Source organism: Rhinoraja longicauda, chromosome 22 (genome assembly GCF_053455715.1).
Source record: "Rhinoraja longicauda isolate Sanriku21f chromosome 22, sRhiLon1.1, whole genome shotgun sequence".
NCBI classification, from domain to species: Eukaryota; Metazoa; Chordata; class Chondrichthyes; order Rajiformes; family Arhynchobatidae; genus Rhinoraja; species Rhinoraja longicauda.
Window position 1 is genome coordinate 10,217,952 of NC_135974.1, and position 22,273 is coordinate 10,240,224.

General features: G+C 44.1%; 1 protein-coding gene across 1 annotated transcript in view; it reads left to right on the plus strand.

Moving 5' to 3' along the window:
- slc2a10 (solute carrier family 2 member 10) overlaps nucleotides 1-16,757 on the plus strand; it is a 29,153-nt gene extending 12,396 nt beyond the window's left edge. The window contains exons 2-5 of the mRNA XM_078418562.1: nucleotides 5,936-7,330; nucleotides 11,940-12,062; nucleotides 13,226-13,361; nucleotides 16,459-16,757. Of these exons, the coding sequence (XP_078274688.1) occupies nucleotides 5,936-7,330; nucleotides 11,940-12,062; nucleotides 13,226-13,361; nucleotides 16,459-16,549 (1,745 nt within the window). The 3' untranslated portion in view covers nucleotides 16,550-16,757. The remainder of the gene's footprint in view (nucleotides 1-5,935; nucleotides 7,331-11,939; nucleotides 12,063-13,225; nucleotides 13,362-16,458) is intronic.
- Nucleotides 16,758-22,273: the final 5,516 nt, after the last annotated feature.

The window sequence follows — 22,273 nt, forward strand, 5'->3', positions numbered from 1 at the left end:
AATTTTACAACATCACCAAAGCCAATTAACTTACAAACCTGTACATCTTTGGAGCGTGGGAGAAAACCAGAGCCGTCAGGGGGAACATACAAACTCCGTACAGACAGCACCCGTAGTCAGGGTCGAACCCGGGTCTCTGGCGCTGTAAGGCAGCAACTCCACTGCTGCTGCCACCGTGCCACCAGAAGCTCACAATGCAACTTGCCTTGGTCCATTAGGTTCTTCAGATTGTGACATCCCCATTCCAGTACATTAGGTAGCCATCTTTTTATACCAGTACAGTCACTCACACACCACAGTTATACCCCTACACTCTGCCGAAGTTGCAAATAGAGATCTCATTGTATTTTGGCAATAAACAAATTGATTGAAGCAGAGTTCAGAAAAAGGGATATCATCAGATACTATTGTCAGGACACGGGGGAACTGTGCACGGACAGATAGAGAAATGAGTAGAAGAAACATCTCAGGGGAAGTTAGACACAAAGTGCTGGAGTAACTCAACGGGTCAGGCAGCATCTCTAGAGAAAAGGAATAGGTGACGTTTCAAGTGGAGACCGTTCTTCAGACTGAGGAAGTTAATCGCCACCAAGGATTCCACCATCCGTCCCCCATGCCTCACCCCAATTGATGCAGGTTAATCCTCACTCGTCCTGCATCACTGGAGACTGCCGATGGGAAATGTCCCACTCATGGTTTATTCTGTCAACATTATGCAGCAGTCTAATCTCCTGTGGCCGACTTCTCAGAGAGAGGTAATGAGCAGATGTTGAGTGGTCCAGCCACCTGTAAGTGCTCGATGGCAGACTCCATGCCGGGCTTATATTCACTGGAATTTAGAAGGATGAGAGGGGATCTTATAGAAACATATAAAATTATCAGGGGATTGGACAGCCTAGAGACAGGAAAAACGTTCCCAATGTTGGGGGAGTCCAGAACCAGGGTTCACAGTCTAAGAATAAGGGGTAGGCCATTTAGGACTGAGATGAGGAAAAACTTTTTCACCCAGAGATTTCTGAATTTGTGGAATTCTTGGCCACAGAATGCAGTGGAGGCCAATTCACTGGATGTATTCAAAAGAGAGTTGGATATAGCTCTTAGGGCTAACGGAATCAAGGGATATGGGGAGAAAGCAGGAACAGGGAACCGATTCTGGATGATCAGCCATATTGAACTCTTGGTTCGAAGGGCCTTATGGCCTATTCCTGCATCTATTTTCTATGTTTCTATGATTGATCAATGGCCTAGTCTAGGCACGAGCATCAGTCTTGATGCCTGGATTAAACCAGGGCACCATGAGTGACAGTTATAGACCACAAGCACAATAACCTACCAGTCAGCAAATGGAGCAGTGTCGATCTTGAAAAAAACTTGGCACAGCTTCATTGGCTTAGGAATGCACAGTTCTCCTGGGAGCACTGACATTGTTATGCAGAAACTTTCATTAGTGCAGGAATTCCATCTGTGCATTAAAGAAATGGTCTGATTCATGTCAGCTGTGGTGCTCAGCTGTCAGATGTTTTATGACTATCAAGATTCAAGATTCAAGATTCAAGATAGCTTTATTTGTCATCCAATATTGGACGAAATTCAGTCACCCACAGTCCAACAATAAAAGCATTAAATAGGCATTAAAATTACACAACCCCAAAAACACACAAAAAAAGAAACATCCATCAAAGAAACATCCATCACAGTGAGTCTCCTCCAGTCCTCTCCTCACTGTGATGGAAGGCCACAATGTCTTTTCCCTTCCCCTGCCGTCCTCTCCCGCAGTCAGGTTGTTGTGGTTGCAGGTCGCGCCGGACGGTCCGCAGCGGGCCGAGCCTAAGGCGAGTCGCAGCCGCTCCCGCAGCCTCGGAAGACGGCCGGCTCCGCCGATGATAAGTCCTATCCGGGGCAGGCGAACACGCTGCTGCTGCCGCTGTTGCTGCACGTCGGGGCGGTCGTGGCTGTTGCTCTTCCCAATGATCTTTGCCTCTACGGACAATCTTGGCTGCACTAAGAATGTAGTTTTTTGCCCTAGTATTATGGTTATTGAATATGGAAAATGATGACATATTATCTGTGTGTGTTGCGTTTACAGGCCTGTAAAAAGCTTTTCACTGGACCTCGGTCCACATGACAATAAACTAAACTAAACTAAACTAAAACTGTTAAGTTGTTGCAAGTAAGAATTTATCATCCTATCACAACCAAAGAGCAGTGCTGAACTACTATCTACCTCTTTGGTGACCCTCAGACCATCCTTGATCAGACTTTGCTGGCTTTTCCTTGCACTAAATGTTATTCCCTTATCATGTATTTATACACTGTAAATGGCTCGATTGTAATCACGTATTGTCTTTCTGCTGACTGGATAGCACACAACTAAAGCTTTTCACTGTACCTCAGTACACGTGACAATAAGTTAAACTAACTAAACTTTTGTTGTTCTATTAGTTGGTATATCCTGCCCCTAATGTTTTCAAGAGAGAGTTCGATTTAGCTGTTAGGGATAAAGGAATCAATGGATATGGGGAAAAAGCAGGAACGGGGTACTGATTTTGGATGGTCAGCCATAATCATGTTGAATGGCGGTGCTGGCTCGAAGGGCCGAATGGCTTACTCCTGCACCTATTTTCTATATATGACAATTAAACCCTCTTGATTCTTGACACCTGAATGTTATCAGTGGAATGGAATTACGATGCTTTGTTCAATGGTAAACGGTGCCTGATGATTGCCCCGTTAACTTGTTGTTCAGAAGTGGCACAATGTCGTTGTGTATCATTCTCCCAAGGCCGAATGGCTTTCTCCTGCCCCTAATGTTCTTTGATCCACCTCAGCCTTTGTTTTTTAAGGACAGGCAGCTGTTTCTTTTTAAAATTGCATCGGTTGCACAGGTGCTAAATGATGTTAAGATGATACATGTTCTATGAAACTTTATGCTTTTGTTTCTTTATCTTTCTCCTTCAATACTGTAGGGCAGCATGCAAAGCAAAGGCAGGGGTTGTGTCTATAAAGCATTTCATGGCTTGAAATTGTCCCAAGACCCTTTACAGCAGCTGAAGTGTATTCAGTGTAGGAAACATAGTAGCCAACATTTACAGAGTACGTTCCCCGAACGCCAATGAAATAAAATCGCATAATCCATTGGACGGAACTGTACGGTTGATTGAGGAACAATTTCAGCTAAAACATTGGAAATAACTCCCACTTCTGTTCTTAAATAATGGCCTGGGATCTTTTGTATGCCCAGAGAGCTGAGTTTAATATCAATAAGTATAAGAAGGATGTGCAGATGCTGGTTTACACTGAGGATAGACACAAAATGCTGGAGTAACTCAACGGGTCAGGCAGCATCTCTAGAGAAAAGGAACTGGTGACGTTTTTGGTTGAGACCCTTCATCAGATTGAGCACAGGTCCTATTCCTATTCCTTTTCTCCAGAGATGCTACCTGACCTGCTATGTTACTCCAGCATTTTGTTCTATCTTCAGAGTTTGATATCAATTTACAATCAGGGCCAAAAGGCGATTCTAATCAATGCAGCACTCCTTTGGTACTGCATTGAAGCAACAGCTAAAGGTTGTGTAATCAAAACTTAAAACAGGGAATGTAGAACAGTACAGTACATCTGCTGCCAGCCCTATTGGCTCTGGCCTTTTCTTCCTTTCAGTCTGAAGAAGGGTTCCGACCCAAAAGGTCACCTATTCCTTTTCACCAGAGGTGCTGCCTGACCCGCTGAGTTACTCCAGCATTTTGTGTCTATCTTCGGGAGAAGAGTACACCATAGGAACAATCTCTTCGGCCCACAATCTATGCGATCATAGTTTTAACTCCTCCTCCTCCTTGATAGTAACTTAGGCCTGCTCTATAGTTGTTGATATGATGAATCAATTGCCTGATAACAGCTGGAAAGAAACTGTCCCCGAATCTGGAGGTGTGCATTTTCACACTTCTATACCTCTTGCCTGATGGGAGAGGGGAGAAGAGGGGTGACTGTAGTGAGATTCGTCTTTGTAGGCCAATTATCATAGTCCCCACTGTCTTAGCTGAAACCCCTGTCCCACTTAGACGATTTTTTTTAGGCGACTACAGGCGACTAGGCTGTCGCCACACGGTCGCCGGGGTGTTGCCTGTATGGTCGTTAGTCGTCTCCAAAGAGTCCAAAGCGTTTTCTGGTCACTGCTGGATTTTGAAATGTTTAAAAGTTTTCGGCGACTATTGGTTTGACGCCAATGATCGTAGCTTGACGTCTCCTGATGTAGGCGCTGTCGTGGGTTGTTGCCAGGTTGTCGCTGGGCGACTTAGGTTGTCGCCGGTGCTGACTTCGGTGAATTCCATCGGCGACTACCTACGTCAACCGGCAACAGGTACCGGCGTCAAAACCGGAGGCCGAAATGACATGAATTGTCTTCAGTTGTCGCCGACACGGTGCGTAGCTTGTCGTAGCTTGTCGCGGGTAGACGTAGGTTGACTTCGGTTGTCGTAGGTTGCCGCCTGTGTGGTTGTAGGTTGTCGTAGGTGCGGTCATAGTGGACGTCCTACGTCGCGACGATTTGGTTGCTGGTTGTCGGTAGGTTGCCGTAGCTTGACGTCGACTAGGTGGTAGGTTGTTGTAGCTTGTCGTAGACATTGTCGTAGGGGGGGTCCAGTCGACGTTTTTTCGGCAAACTGCTACAACTATTGCAGTCGCCTAAAAAAACACCTAAGTGGGACAGGCCCCTTAGGTTGAACCTCTACTGGTCACGTGTGGGAAGGAACTGCAGATGCTGGTTTAAACCGAAGATAGACACAAAAATCTGGAGTAATTCAACAGCACAAGCAGCATCTCTGGAGAGAAGGAATGGGTGACGTTTAGGGTCGAGACCCTTCTTCACACTAGTTAGGGATGAGGGAAACAAGAGATATAGACGATGATGTAGAGAGATAAAGAACAATGAATGAAAGATATGCAAAAAAGTAATGATGATAAAGGAAACAGGCCATTAGCTGTTGGGTGAAAATGGGAAGCTGGTGCTACTTGGGTGGGGGAGGGACAGAGAGAGAGGGAATGCCGGGGTTACTTGAAGTTAGAGAAAGCAATATTCATTCCACTGGTCATGTACATTTGCAAACCATGTCTCTTGTGTGGCCTTGTGGTGTGGGCCAGTAGTCTGTGCTCTGTAGATTCTACTGTTTGTTTATCTAGCTGTCCTTTTAATTTCAGAACCAATTACATTTTGTAGTTTACATTTGAACAGGTTATTAAAGACTGGTTCTCGTTTGTATTAATGCCTGCTATCAACATAATTCCTGAAGAATGTCCTTTATCTAACAATCCGTAACATAAGTAGCGTTAGTACTTTAAGTAACATCTTAAAGTCCTATCAAAACATGGAATTGCAGATGCTGGTTTACAAAAAAAAAAGACAAAGTGCTGGAGTAACTCAGCAGATCAGGCAGCATCCTTGGAGTACACAAAAAGACACAGTGCTGGAGTAACAGCTGGTCAGGCAGTATCCCTGCAGTACAGAAAAAGGCACAAAGTGCTGAGTAATTCAGTGGGTCAGGGAGCAAGCTTAAAGTGCAAAAATAGATACAAAGTGATAAGTAACTCAACGGTTCAGGCAGCATCCCTGGAGATCTGAAGAAGGGTCCTGACCCAAGATGTCATCCATCCATGTTCTACAGGGATGCTGCATGACCCACTGAGTTACTCCAGCACTTTGTGTGCTTTTTTTCCTTAAAATCCTTTGCATGTTCTCGAGGACTGTGGTGATGCAGTTAAAGGCATAACCACCTTCATTTCAGTGAGAGACACAAAGTGCTGGAGTAATTCAGTGGGCCATGCAGCATCTCTGGACAAAAAGGTAGGGTGACATTTCGGGCTGGAACCGATCTGCAGTGATGAGCTATTCATTACTTTAAGAGTGATCCGAGTATTGTAAATATTTTGTTCTACATTTCAGACCAATATTCGCACGTCCTGCTGCTATCATCAACACTGGCTTTCCTTGGCGGACTGGTTTTTGGGTATGAATTGGGAATCATCTCTGGTGCTTTACTGCAGCTTCGGGAGGTCTTCAGCCTAAGCTGCTTGCAGCAAGAAATCGTGGTCAGCGCTCTTCTGATTGGAGCCCTCTTGGCCTCACTAGTTGGAGGGATAGTTATCGATTACTATGGACGGAAAAACTCGATAGTTCTGAGCGTGGGATTGGTGTGTGTGGGAAGCATCGTCCTCCTACTGTCCTCCTCGTTCGCCCTGGTAGTGTGTGGTCGGATAACCATTGGATTCGCCTTGTCCATTTCCTCCATTGCCTGTTGTATATTTGTATCTGAGATGGTCTGGCCCCAGAAGAGGGGGATGTTGGTGTCGCTTTATGAGGTGGGGATTACAGTTGGCATCTTGAGTGCCTATGCACTAAATTACCTGTGGTCAGATGTACGAAATGGATGGAAGTACATGTTTGGCTTGGCCATCGGGCCCGCCATTCTGCAGGGAATCTGCATTTTCTTCCTTCCCTCGAGCTCCCAGAGGGTCAGAAGCCAAGCGGACGAGTCCGAGAAAGTGCTGTTGCAGTTACAGAACAGTGAGCACGACGGCCCTGAGTCAGAGGAGGCGACCTCAACTCAAGGATCCCAACGCCAGTATAGATTCCTTGATATGTTTCGGGCCAGGGATAACATGAGGGGTCGATTGCTGGTGGCGTTGGGCCTGGTGCTCTCTCAGCAGCTGACAGGACAACCTAACGTGCTATATTATGCCTCGACCATCTTTAAATCAGTGGGATTTCAGAGCAATGCTTCAGCAGTGCTGGCTTCAGTAGGACTGGGAATAGTAAAAGTCATAACGACTTTGGTGGCTATGGTATGTGCTGACAAAGTTGGGAGGCGGACACTGCTCCTTGGTGGCTGTTTAGTTATGTCCATCTCCGTCACTGTGATTGCATTCACCAGCCGAAGCGTCACAATGGAATTCCATAACACCTGTGAGACCAAAGCTCACAGCAATGGATCACATCACCTGGTGAACTCCAGTGGATCTGTCTCCAAGCCAACATTCACCAGTGAAAGGCTACTGAACACGAGTCAAATTTCATCCTTATCCATCCAGGGCAAACAACATCTAACCTTTGACGAGCAGAAAAGTAACAGTGAGGCGGCAATCCAATTTCACAATGTTACCGACTTATTAAGCACACCAAGTACTTTGGATAAAGGACTCCATTCAAGAAAAACCAGGAGCCATGGCATACAAATTCCAGGAAACACTATTCAGACTTCTAAACAGTTGGTTTTAAATTGGATTACAATGCTTGGCATGATGGCCTATGTCAGTGCTTATTCAATTGGATTTGGTCCAAGTAAGTACGACTCTATTTCTCACATTTTATGGTTATGAGCCAGTGTCGGTAAGATGCACTGTATAATAAGCTCAACGTTAAAAAGCAGGGTGGTAATGGCCACAACAAACATTAACGATAAGATGGTTAGAACCATGAACTGGATCAGACCATTTGGCGTGACTGTTTTGGCATCCTGCAAACATACATCTTAGTTCTAGGTGTAGATACAAAGAACTGCAGATGCTGGTTGATACCGAAGAAAAACACAAAGTGCTGGAGTATCTCAACGGGGCAGGCAACATCTCCAGAGGGAAAGGATGGATGACGTTCGGGTTGGGACCCTTTTTCAGACTGAATAAGGTGGGGGGGGGATGGGCAGAAGTGGAGGGGGGCACTGAGGGGGGAGAGTGGGGGGGGGGGGGGGGGGTGAAGAACTGGAAGTAAGGAAAGACCAGGACAAATCAGGGCTGGCCACAAATGACCAAAGGCAGGGTGTTGCTCTGATAGGTCCATTGTTGGCTAGGGAAGGTGTGATATCAAGAGGGATACAATGTGGGGAACTGTGAATTGGCTAAATGACTAGGGTGGAGGAAGGAGGCAAGGGGTTAGGAGAGGGGAGTGTAAGTAGAAGTTACTTAAAATTAGTGAATTCAACATTCAAACTGCTAGGTTGTACACTATGCAAGTGAAATGTGAAGTGCTGTCCCCCCAATCCACGTGTGGCGTCATTCTGACAATGCAGGAGGCCCAGGATGGAAAAGTCAGTATAGTAATTCGAAAGGGGTTAAAATAGTCAGCAACTGGGAGATTAGCGGACTGAGCGTAAGTGTTCAGCGAAATGGTTGCCGAGTCTACGTTTGTTCTTGCTATGTACAGGAGCCCTCATCGGTACCACCAGATGCAGTAGACAAGGTTAGAGGAGGTACATATCATCATATCATATCATATATATACAGCCGGAAACAGGCCTTTTCGGCCCTCCAAGTCCGTGCCGCCCAGCGGCATGTGAACCTCTGCCTCACCTGAAAGGACTGCTGGGGTCCCTGGATGGAGTTGGGGGAGGCTGTATAAAGACAACTCCTGCGGTTGCTCTGAGACCACACCCTTTAGTTTTAGACTTTCCAGGAGGATGCAGTCTTCCACTTCCATCAGGCCGAGCCCCTTTGAAGTTGGATGTGCTTCAATCTCTCATTATTTTATTTCCAATGACCATTGGCCAATGTTAATCCATCTCTTCGCACAGGTCATCCCAGGAATTGGTCTAAGCTCCTTGGGAAGTATTACCTTGATTGGGTGTGGAGCCCTAATTAGCAGACAGAATAGGGCGGCACGGTGGCGTAGTGGTAGAATTGCTGCCTTAGAGTGCCAGGGACCCAGGTTCGATTCTGACTATGAGTGCGGTCTGTATTGAGTTTGTACATTCTTCCCATGAACTGTGTGGGTTTTCTCTGGGAGCTCCGGTTTCCGCCCACACGGGCAGGTTTGTAGGCTAAATGGCTTGGTAAAATTGTAAATTGTCCCTAGTGTGTGGACTCGGTGGGCCGAAGGGCCTGTTTCCCTGCTGTATCTCTAAAACTGAGTTAAATAAACTAAACTAAACTCGAGATATAGATAAGGATCCCTTAAAGTAGAAAATGTGCGAAATGTGTATTAAAAGCAAAACAAAGAATTTCACTGTGACATGTCCCTTGATAAAGTATCATTCATTCAACTGATGATGAACTTGTGTAAAATTGCAGTGTAATCACAGCACTGGTGATTTTTAGGAATGGATTAGATTAAGGGCCCAAGGAACTTTATTCATTCACAGGAAGAAGGCTTTGTTGCTTGAACCAACCTATGTTGCCATTTTAAATTGTTTTTTTAAAGTAATTTGCAATGTCATTTCAGCACATTTTAAGAGTGAACAATGTGTGGAACTAGAATCATATCAAGGCCGGGCTAATAAGGATGGCAGACTTTCCTTAATCATAGAAAGTTATCCAACACAAAATGAACAATGGCATTCATTGAGTCTATGTTGGTTAATATAAAACTACCCAAACTAATACCTCCTTCAGGCACTAGGTTCATAACCTGAAGGTCACACCTTTCAAGTACTCTGTTTAAATGTAATATGGGCTTCTGCCTCTATCATCCATTTAGGATAGGAATTCCAGACATTTACCGACCTCTGGACAAAAACATATTCCTCAGCTCCCCTCTAATCCTTCAACCACAGAAACAACACAGGGACAGGCCCCAGGACCCATAATGTCTGTGCCAAACATAATGCCAAGGAAATACGAATGTCCTCCACCTGCATGTGCTCCATATCCCTCCATTCTCTACAAATCCAAGCGCCTATCCATAGGCCTCTTAAATGCCACCATTGTAACTGCATCCCTGGCAAAGCATTCTAGACATCACCACTCTCTGTGCAAAAAAAAAACCTTGCCCTACACATTTACTTTAAGCTGTGCCCCTCTCACCTTTAAGCTTTGCCTTCTAGTCCTTGACATTTCCACCCCGGGAAAAAGATTTTGACAGTCCACCCTATCTATACCTCTCATAACTTTATATATTTCTATCAGGTCTCGCCTCAACCTTTGACGTTCCAGAACAAACAATCCAAGTTTATCCAACCTCTCCTTATAGGTAGTGATCTCTACCCCAGGCAGTATTCTGATAAACCTCTTCTCCACCCTCTCCAAAGCCAACGCATCCTTCCTGTATTTATTCCATTTATTCCTTTTTTTCTAACATGTTTTAGACCTCGGGTAAGACTGCTCTCACTCTCTTCCAGCATATCAACTGGAGCTTATCCAAAATTTCCTAACAGCTAAAATGGCAAAATCTTCATAGATCTCTTTGAGATATTAGAAACCTGCGTTGATCTTTTTGTTCATTTTGTGGATCCGCAGCCACGGTTATTGGTGTTAACTTTTCAATTCATGAGCTCGGATCCTGACAGAGAAGGTAATTATAAGCCCAATTGGTTATAATTGAATTAAATTAAATTAATGTAATTGAATTAATCCGCTGCCTTAGTAGGAAACAGAGGCCAGCAAATCTGTCGTTCATGAATTCTATTTGTAGCCTTGGCCAGATTTGGAACCTGATGGTGTTTTGCTAATAACACATTCTATGCGTATGATAGTGTTGTAAACCAAAACAAACATGTAACATGTGTATTTAGTAAAAGTCACTGCACTACTGGTCAATGCAAGGTAATGGTGTAGAAGGGAAAGGGGCAGCAGAAATAAGGGAGAGGGGTGTAGAGGGACTATCTGAACTTCATTTGGTGGACACTAAATCACTTATCTCTGCCTAGTCTCAACTTCTGAAGCTATTACAAAATTAAAATGTGAAGCTTTTCAGAATTATAAATAGCTTTGGGTTGTTCATTTCAATGACATTTCAATCCACAAACTGATTCATGTTCATATGTTCTAGGAGCAGAATTAGGCCATTTGGCCCTGTGTCTTCTGCTCTGTTGAATCATGGCTTATCTACCTTTCCCTCTCAACATTCTCCTGCCTTCTCCCCATTATCCTTGACACTCTTACTAATCAAGAATCTGTGAATCCCTGCTTTAAAAATCATTTGACTTGGCCTGCATGGCTGTCAAAATCTTTTTCCCAAGGTGGAAATTTGTAGGGCACCGAATTCCACAGATTCACCACCCTCTGACTAAAGAAATTCCCCCTCATCTCCTTTCTAAAGGTATGACTTTTTATTCAGAGTCTATGGCCTCTCGAGCTAGATTCTCCCACTTGTGGAAACATCCTCTCCATATTCACTATCCGGGCCTTTCATTATCCTGCTATAACATAATAGTTGGGCTCTTAAGAAACCCTCGTGGTACAGAAAAACACAGTTTCAAGGCAATTGTGTCAATTGAGGAAAGGTGGTTTGGGGAAAGAGAATTTCATACTTTGCAATAGCAAAGTTATTTTTCCTGCAGGATTTTCCAAAATACAGGCCTTCTCAAAGCAACAAGTTAATTTTTGTTACAACAAATTAAAGACATGAAAGTCTGTATGTAAAGCCACAAAGGTCTGTATGTTACACTGTTTAATAAAGAATAGTTGCACAAATGCTGATAGAAACGATTGCTTGTCACTTTCAGTGGCCACCCGTAGTTAAAGTAGCAGCTGTGTTCTTAAGAGACAGTGGTGTCTTGTTACTGCAGCGTGGTTAGATGGAAATAGGACAGCTTTTTTTCTACTGGTCTTTTTCCAAAGTAACTTTTAAGTATTCTCCTGGTTCCTGGTTGAAAGCACCTTATAACCAATTTGGCCGCTTAATCCAAATAACGTTCCCTAATTCAACACTCGTGTTATACTCAATTCGGGTTATGGAAACACACATTATAACAGAACTGCCTGTATTGCAAGAAGTAAAGTGCTGGAGAAACTCTGCAAGGAATGGACAGACGATGTTTCTGATAGGGGGAGTGGTAGGTGTGTGTGTGGGGGGGGGGGGGGGGGAGCTGGCAAACAGAGGCAAAGACTGGCAAATGATAAGTGGATTCAACAAGTGGTTCAGCTCCATCTCCGCCAATCTGCCTGATAAATCGTTGATTCTCATGTCAATTGGTGGCAATAATGCCAAATTCATAACATAAGTTTGTCTGATTTTTCAGTGACCTGGTTGGTTCTGAGTGAGATATTTCCCACCGGAATAAGAGGCCGAGCATTTGCATTCTCGAGTAGCTTAAACTGGGCGGCAAACCTAGTTGTCACAATGACGTTCCTGGATGTTATTGGTGAGTAGTTTTTGCATTAGGCCTTATTCGATCAAAATGCCTCAAAAGCATTTGCACACAATGGATCAAGGAATCTCAGTAACTTAGCAAATCAGTGGGAAAATTAATACTTCATCACAATCTATGCCTCAAGATGGTAGTGGTGGGTGGATAGCTCCCAATAAGTTCATGTTGGTTCTTACCCCTAGTGAAGATTAACCATCAGAAGTTTCTAGGTTTAAATCCCCCTCCACTCACGACTTGAGTACAGGAAGCTTGGCTGACACTTCAGTTCAATACTGGGGAGATGCTGCACTGTTGGAGGTGATGAGTTTGGTTTGAGATGTTAAACCACGGACGTGCATGTAAAAAGATCAAGAGAAAATATTCTAGAGAAATAAAGGCGAATTATTCCCCGTGCCCAGATTAGTGTTTCCCCATTGATTGTTTTAAAGAATAATTTCTGATCTTTATCATATTGCTGCTTGTGGGACCTGCAGTTTGTTTTCTTTTCAACTCTTGCCCTGGTCACTTACTCTGCCCATCTGTCAAATAAACTCTCTTCATCTGTATCCACCCATCACTTGGCAGGCTTTGTACTGCCCCCACATCTCTTTTCCAGCTTTCTCCTCCCACTTCTATATTAGTCCAGGTGGCACAGTGGAGCAGCGGTAGAGTTGCTGCCTCACAGTCCCAGAGACCCGGGTTCGATCCTGACTATGGGTGCTGTCCGTACAGAGTTTGTACGTTTTCCCTGTGATTGGGTGGATTTTCTCTGGGTGCTCTGGTTTCCTCCCAAGCTCCACAGATTTACAGGTTTGTAAGTGAATTGGCTTCTGTAAATTGTAAATTGTCCCTAGTATATGGAATAGCGCTTGTGTACCAGGTGATCGCTGGTCGGCGTGGACTCAGAGGGCCAACGAGCCTGTTTCCGTGCTATATCTCTAAAGTCTAAAGTCTGAAGAAGGGTTGAAACTTCGCCTGTTCATTCATTCCACAGATGCTGCCTAACCTGCAGAGTTCCTTCAGCCCTTTGTGTTTTGTCTGGCATTAATGTGGCTCATAACATGACCACAGCAAGTTCCAATGTGTTTTAGATCTTATGGTTGTAATGTAATTTAGTTTTTGAAATAAAAATGCTCACTTGCCAGTACTTCACTTGCACCAACTCTTTCTCCGTTCAGATTCCATTGGACTCTCTGGGACGTTCCTACTCTATGGATTGGTGGGATTTGCTTCAGTTGCTTTTATAAGTCTTTGCCTTCCTGAGACAAAGGGACAATCGCTGGACGAGATTGATAAACTGTTCTCTGCTAGAAGGTGAATATGTTTTATATCAAAGTTTCTGTATTAATGCTGTGGTTTAGATAATAGAGCTATGTTGGTCACATCCTGATGCATTACCCTAGAATGCCGGTGGTGCAGCGGTAGAGTTGCTGCCTTACAGCGTCAGAAACCCGGTTTCGATCCTGACTCCGGGTGCTGTCTGTACTGAGTTTGTGACGGCGTGGGTTTTTTCTGATATGCTGTGGCTTCCTCCCACACTTCAAAGACATACAAGGTTGAGGGTTTATTGGCTTCGGTAAGAATTGTAAATTGTCCCTCGAGTGTAGGATAGTGCCAGTGTGTGGGGCGATTGACGGTCACCCCACACACTGGCACACAGCGGGAACAGTGGGCTGAAGGACCCGTTTCCATGCTGTATCTCTAAAGTCTAAAGACTGCATGCTGATATTTATCCGTCTCTTGCATTGTTCTCTAGCCTCACGTTACATTGCACTCTGTACAAGGGCCATCTGTGTTGATGCACAAGGCAGTAAGTTTTTTTATCCTAGTGCACTATGTTTCCTGTGTATAGATTCATTGCTCAATGAATCCCATTACTCCCTGTCCTTCCAATCAGGCAGTGCATTTCAAGTACATTTTTATCAAACAAGTAGGTGTTCTTACATTGAGATATTGGCTTCCAATGTATGTTTTAGAAAAACAGCTTTAAATTGGAAATAAAGATACCAGGAGTAATAGCTCAGAAGACCTACACAATTTATTGCCGGGCCCTAGAAAGTCACAGTAATTTTACTTACAATGTAGCTGTCTACACGAGATATAAGGAATATATGCAGAGAGTTGCAGGCAGGACCAGAGCAGAGCAATTATATTCCATTTTGCCCAACATGGAAGACAACTGGATAAGTTGCTACTATACAACCTCTTTATAACATGTGCTGTCCACAGGGTCGATAGATTATACACAGTGGAAACAGGCCCTTTGGCCCAACTTACCCATGCCGACCAACATGCCCCATCTAAACTAATCCCACATGCCTGCTTTTGGCCCATATACCTCTAAACCAACACTATCCATGTACCTGTCTAAATGTTTCTTAAACCTTGCGATAGTACCAGCCTCAACTACCTCTTCCGGCAGCTTGTTCCATACACCCACCACCCTTTGTGTGAAAAAGTTACCCCTCAGGTTCCCATTAAATCTTTCCCCCCTCACCTGAAACCTATGTCCTCTGATTCTTGATTCCCCTACTCTGGGTAAAAGAATGTGCGTTTATCTGATCTATCAATCTTTGATGGATCAATGTAGTTCCATTGCATTGTATTACCTGCACATGAGGATAGGATTAAATAACATAATGGCATTTTGTCCTGATATGCATGCCTAGAAATTGGTTTATCCAATATTATCCACAATATTTGCAAAGAAAAGTCCATGCTTCCATTCAATTTTGTTCCCAACATAAAGATGAAGGCTAGGGTAAAATCGGGGCTGGAAAAAGACTCACTTCCCTGCAATCCCAATGTAGAATATGCAAATGGATGACACTGACTCTTCGACTTGTATTGTTAGCTGAACAGTTGCAGCTTTGTGGCTGATTTTCAGGATTCAGGGAATTTTCTTCTCGTGTTTCTTCAGTTGCAGCAATTAGCGGGGCATGACAAAGTTTTCTCCTTCATGATTTGTGGCACTTAAAAACAAAAGGAATGATTCTTAAGCCTAATAGTAGAGTTCAGAACTGAGATCAAAGATGCATTTGGAGAGAGGGGCAGATACTTCTCTTTGACACAGTTCATAAAACCTTGCAGAGGATGCCCACATCACCTCATCATACATTATACTTTACTTTTGACTTTAGACTTCAAAGATCATCCCATACACTAGCACTATCCTACACACTAGGGGCAACTTACAATTTTTAACCTACTTGAGACAGATCCTGGGGTGGCGCAGCGGTATAGTTGCTATCTTTTTTTTTTTAAAAATATTTTTATTAAAAGTACGGTAAATTACAATAATACAACAGATATATCTTAATACATTTTTTATACCGCTTCATTTTTTTGAGCTTTAAGAAAAAGATAGAAGTAAAGAAGTAAGGAAAGAAAGTGCGCAAGAGTCGTGAAGTGCAAGAGAGTGTTGGGAAAAGAAAGCCCCTTGGAAAAGAAGTAGAGAAGGAAGTAAAGTAAGAAAGTAGACCCTAGAAAAGAAAAAAAAAAAAAAAAAAGGGGTAGAAACAATCGCTCTGTTATAACATTAAACTCCGCAGGAAGGGGACTACCAACCAAGTCTGTTTTGTTGTTTTACCTCCCGTTACCAGGTCCTGATACCATTTATTTATTTATTTATTTCTTTGTAAAATTACTATTGCGCCTCATGCTTGTAATAGGTCCAAAAACGTAGACCACGTCTTTTGGAATTGGTCTGCTTTACCTGCTAAGAGGAATCTCATCTCTTCCAAATGTAGTGTTTCAAACATATTTGATATCCACATTTTTATTGTTGGTGTGGGCGCATTTTTCCAGAATTTCAGTATGAGCTTTTTTCCCATTATTAGCCCGTAATTAAATAAATTCTTCTGAAAGTTGCTATCTTAAAGCGTCAGAGACCAGGTTCGATCCTGACTACGGCTGCTGTCTGTACGGAATTTGTTCGTTCTCCCCATGACCGCATGGGTTTTCTCCGGGTGATCCCATTTCCTCCCACACTCCAAAGACGTACAAGTTTGCAAATTAATTGGCTTTGGGAAAATTGTAAATTGGCCCCTATTGTGTAGGATAGTGTTAGTGCACGGGGTGATCGATGCTCGTCAGGAATACAGTGGGCCAAAGGGCCTGTTTCCACGCTGAATCTCCAAAGTCTAAAGTCTAAAGATGACTTCTGTGAAAAAATGTTTCAAACATGTTGAATGTGGTCACCGAGGGAAGCTTTGACCTCCAGATAGTTCTCATTGTCCCATGCCCAATCTGAAATTAGGTTTTTGGAGAGAAAAGGAAAAAAAGCTGGTTACAAAATATTGTATACTTGGGCTTGAGAGAGGTTAACCCAATCAGGAGAGATTGGAATCAAGAGTATTGATTGCCTCTAAAAGCAGCATTTTATCACAAAAATTATTTTTCCCTCTTCTAGATTTTCAGAATTGAGATGCGGCTGTCTGAGGTCTGGTGGACGAGGAACATCAGCGGGCCATTATCATCGAGCTGGCAGTTTGGTCTTCTAGACCTCACACTGATAGTGGACAGACCCATACATTGAAACTCCAACCTGAACAATTCTTTGATTTAGAATGCTGGACCCAGAATTTGGACTGAGTATGTTGGTTGTGATGTGCGGATCAGCGCTAATTGGCAGAGATGGCCAGGAAACCCTAAAGGTTGGGATGTCCTGCAGAATTTAATGTTAAGGTTGAAAGGTCTGACTGACAGGTTGGAGGCCTTTCAGATGGGAAGTAGTCCGAGAGAGCACGTTCATTAACAGGGTGGGTGGGAAGTCCAGAAGAGACGTGGGTGGCAGTGTGGTAATGGGAGTGCTTCCACTGCTGGTTTAGGATCGAGGAGATGAATTTAGATTTTAGATTTAGAGATTTAGAGATACAGCGCGGAAACAGGCCCTTTGGCCCACCGAGTCCGCGCCGCCCAGCGATCCCCGCACATTAACACTATCCTACACACACTAGGGACAATTTTTTAAAAACATTTTTACCCAGTCAATTAACCTGCATACCTGTACGTCTTTGGAGTGTGGGAGGAAATCGAAGATCTCGGAGAAAACCCACGCAGGTCACGGGGAGAACGTACAAACTCCGTACAGATGCCCCCCTAGTCAGGATCGAACCTGATTCTCAGGTGCTGCATTCGCTGTAAGGCAGCAACTCTACCACTGCGCCACCGTGCCGCCCTTAGTGATGGTCGTGGTATCTAGGGCACTCAAGTGGGGAACAGAAGGAGGTTGGTGGTTTAGTAATGGCCAAGGTAAGGCCCTTCGGCCCACTGTGTCCCCACCGACCATTGATCACCCATTCACACTAGTTGTACGTTATTCCAATACATACTAGGAGCAATTTTTAAAGAGGCCCATTAACGTCTTTGGGATGTGGGAGGTAACCAGAGCACTCGGAGGAAACCTACGCGGTCACAGGGAGAACATGCAAACTCCAAGCAGAGAGCACCCAAGGTCAGGATGGAACCCCGGGCCTCAGGCACTATGAGGTAATAGCTCTACCAGCTGTGCCACTTTGCCATCCTGTGGGGCTGTAAGGGTGGAGCGTTAGAGCTGATTAGATCTGTTGATGGCCTGGGAATCTGATGGATGTTGAGAGGGGATTCTGCTGTGGCTGGTCAGGGCAGAGTGGAGGTCAGTGGTGGGGCATGACAGATTGAGGAAGCTCTGTTTATTGGGGAGGAATTAAGCCTGGAGTAACCGTTCTGGTTCTCCTGGCCTTGGAGCAATGGTGTAAAAGTACCCACCACATGGATTTAGTCCTTCTTTTCGCATTTCAGCTGCCAGGTTTCTTAAGAGCTGGACAACCAGCTTGTTGTGGTCAGCGAGTGAAAAAAGAGGGCAGGCTGTCTCATTACAATATTTCAATGATCTACCTGCTTCCCATGCAGGGATTGAGTGGCAACTTTCATTTACCTCCATTCAAATAGCAAGAGGGCATGTTTGATCTGGGCTTCTGTCATTCCTGATTTATTTCTGATTTATGTTCATAAGTCATAGGATCAGAATTAGGCCATTCAGCCCATCAAGTCTGCCCCACCATTCAAACATGGCTATCTTTTCCTCTCAACCCCATTCTCCTGCCTTCCTCCCATTAACACCTTTAATAATCAGGAATCTGTCAATCACTGCTTTAAAACTACCCATTGACGGCCTCCACAGCCGTCTGTGGCAATGAATTCCACTGATTCACCACCATGCGATGAAAGAAATTCTTCCTCATCTTTTTCCTAAAGGCACGTCCTTTTATTCTGAAGGCTGTGCCTTCGGGTCCTAGAGTTTCCCATTAGTGGAAACATCCTCTCCACATATCCACTCTATCCCGGCCTTTCAATGTTCGGTAAGTTTCAAAGAGGTCCCTTCTAAACTCCAGCGAATACAGGCCCAGTGCCGTCAACTGCTCACCACACGTTAATCTGTGATTCAATCCAGCCTCATGCCTTTTGGAAATCATGATTCAGCTCTCAGTCCAGGGAGCATGCACTTGGGCCTGAGTGTCTTCACACCACCTGTATAAACACTTTGGTGCTTGCTGGGACAGGGTACATTGTCACATGTCTGGATTGTGCGTTGATTCATTTAGAGAAGAGCAAAGGGAAGACCCTGCATCAGTTTAGCATTGCGCCTTTTTTGATTCTCTATGATTATCAGAGCATCTGTCACAGGTAGGTCAGGGGAAGCCAGTAAATGAGATTTAACAAGATTTTTTTTACTCGGAAGTTACTGGAGTCTTATGTATTTTTTATATTTAGGAAGGTATGATGACCTGTAGACTTTACTTTTAGACGTTAGAGATATAGCGTGGAAACAGGTTCTTCGGCTCACCAAGTCCGCGCTGACCAGTGATTACCCCATACACTAGCACTATTCTACCCACTCAGGACATTTACAATTAATAGAAACCAATTAACCTTCAAACCTGTATGTGTTTGGAGTGTGGGAGGAAACCGGAGCACCCAGAGAAAACCCACGTGTTCACAGGGAGAATATACAAACTATGTACTGACAGCCCCCCTAAGTCAGGATCGAACCCGGGTCTATGGCGCTGTAAGGCAACAACTCTACCGCTGCGCCACAGTGCTACCTTTGTGATTTAACTCAGATGTGCAAAGGTCATTGTCTTTCCTTCTTTCATGGTTGGAATAGCTGGAAGATTCATTTGGATCTATGACTGGGTTATTTGTACTCCAATGTTCATTTTCTTTTTAAGTGATATTCATCATCATGACTGAAATGTGCACAAGTCGCATGAGTTGTTTGTTACTGTTTGGTCTCTCTATTAGGAAGCATGTAGTTTTCACTTGTGGCACCGTACAACAGGCAAGTTTCACTCAACTCAGACTATGTGGACTGACAGACAATGCTTCACCTTGCTGCTCCTGCACTCTGCGTTGGTTCTGCCGTCTTTGTCAGTAATGTGTCGCCTAAACTGACCTAGAACTTAGCTCCGGATTTTTGAACCAAGAGAAATATTAACAAGCAATACGAAGTTGGGCCCATTTTACCGTCTTTTCTCCGCTATGCAAGCGTACTTGTTGCGAAAGACTGTGAAAGTATTGAACGTAGTGTTACCTTGGGTCATTCCCAGGTTGATTGTACATGCCTCATACTGTAATATTTTTGACTGATGTTAATGATTCAATCCAGTTCAATGATTCAATGATACTTTATTGTCACATGTACCTGGGTACAATGAAATTCTTTGTTTTGTATGCAACCCGGTAAAATCATACAGCAGACCTCACCTAGGCTGTACACAAGTATCGCCACGTATCCGGCACTGACAAAGTTCCAAAAGTTCACACAACAGTCCTAGCTACTGCCTGCCACTGCACGTGGAAGCAGGTTAGCCAATCCCCGCACCCCCCCCCCCCCTGCTGCTGGGTCCATCTTCATTCTCGGCATCTCCCCTGTGTGAACAAAGATATGTAAACTAGATCCAAGTGAGATTATTTTGCTGCTGATGTTGCTTTACAGTAAGATAGACACAAAATGCTGGAGTAACTCAACAGGACAGGCAGCATCACTGCAGAGAAGGAATGTGTGATGTTTCGGGTCGAGACCCTTCTTGAGATTGATGTAAGGGGAGTGGGCGGTACAGAGATAAAATGTAGTCGGAGACAGTAAGACTGGTCGGAAAACTGGGAAGGGCGAGGGGATGGAGAGAGAGGGAAAGCAAGTTTGCACAGTCCCCCCTCATCCTTCGTGCCTCAATCCTTTGTCCTTTTCTCAAAATTCTCACTTTCATTTGAGCTTTTCCTTATGGTTTTTATTACAGTCGATAAAAGCAGAAATCAAAACCAAACCTTTGCAACTCAGATCCTTGGGTGTGTTAGCAAGATACTTAGATTGAGTTTTATTTTGTTTTAGATATACAGCCTGTAAACAGGCCCCTCGGCCCACTGAGTCCACGCCGACCAGGGACCCCCGTAAGCTAAACACTAACCTACATACTAGGGACAATTTCCAATTTTACCAAAGCCAATTTACCTACAAACCTGTACTGTGGAGCATCTTGGATAATACATCTCACCTCCTCCATGACACACTGGTCAACCTGAGGAGCACCTTCAGCAACAGACTTGTCACACCAAGGTGCAGCACAGAACGCCACAGGAGATCCTTTTTCCCAGTGGCTATCAAACTGTACAACTGCTCCCATTGCTGTCGTGAGGCAGACTGACTCCCACCCCCACCCCCCCACCCTTGTTTGCACATCTGTCATCCTGAACCTTTCCACTTGATAATTTAATTTCATATTTGTGCAATATTACGTATGTGCTGTGCAATAACTGGTCATTTAAATGTCATTATTATTCATCATTTCATTATTATTTCATTATTATTATAATGCACGTGATGTTTCCAATGCCTTGTATCTTTTGACTGATGGCAGACTAATTTCCCTCTGGGATAAATAAAGTGGTATTGAACCCTTTTGTACGTCTTTGGAATGTGGGAGGAAACCGGAGCACCCGGAGAAAACCCACGTGGTCAAGGGGAGAACGTACAAACTCCATACAGACAGCACCCGTAGTCAGGATTGAACCTGGGTCTCTGGAGCTGTAAGGCAGCAGCTTTGCCGCCGTGCTGACGTGTGTCAATAATTTCCACAGCTATCTCATCCATCAGGCATGGGCAGTTAGATGCAGGTTCCTGACTGTTGTCCGGTGTTAGTTTTATACTTAAAATGGCACGATTTAGGACTGCCTTAATTTTCAACAAACACTCTCAGGGTTTTGCATTCCAGCACGCAACCAGCTCACACAGCAGCTGAATAATTTTACAGTTCTGTAGGTGCAACGTTCAGAAGTGAGACTGCTTTATTCAAATAAAACCCATAATAGCAGGAGTGAAATCTGGCACGGTCTACCACTACATTTTTTAAATGCATTGTCTCCTCTCTGACAGATGGCACCTCCATTAGTTTCAGATTATATTTAATTGAAACATCTGTTCAAAGCAGTTGGCTGCATATTTTCAATGATTTCTTATGGGTGGTCTTCTTATGATGGGGGAGGGTGTGAGGAGACATGAAAGGCCGCTGTGATAGCACTGCAATTACCTATTACTTTGGGTCAGCTTTTGCAAATATACATGCTTGTGCTGTGTAATAAAGGACTGAAAAGTGTTAATGTGGTCTTTTAAAATATATTTAAGACTGGTTCAAGTTTCTGCAGTTCCAATGGGGCTGCAGGGTGGCTGAGCAGTAGAGTTGTTGCCTTACAGCGCCAGGGACCCGGGTTCGATCCTGCCTAAGGGTGCTGTCTGTACGGAGTTTGTACATTCTCCCCATGATCGCGTAGAGTTTGCCTCTGTGAAATTACCCTTAAATGTGCAGGGAATTGATGAGAAATTGGGATAACATAGAATTAGTGTAAATAGATGATCGATGGCCGATGTGGTCTCAGTGGGCCTGTTTCCATGCTGTATCTCTAAACTAAACTAAACTAGAGGGCATTGGTTTAAGGTACAAGGTAAAAGGTAAAATAGGAACCTATCAGAAGAAGGGTCTCGACCCGAAACGTCACCCATTCCTTCTCTCCTGAGATGCTGCCTGACCTGCTGAGTTACTCCAGTATTTTGTGATACCTTCGATTTGTACCAGCTTTGATTTGTACCAGGTAATAACATACCTTCGATTTGTTATTTTCCTAAACTTAACTAAACTAAGTAGATGTGTAGGAAAGAACTGCAGATGCTGGTTTAAATCGAAGATGGACAC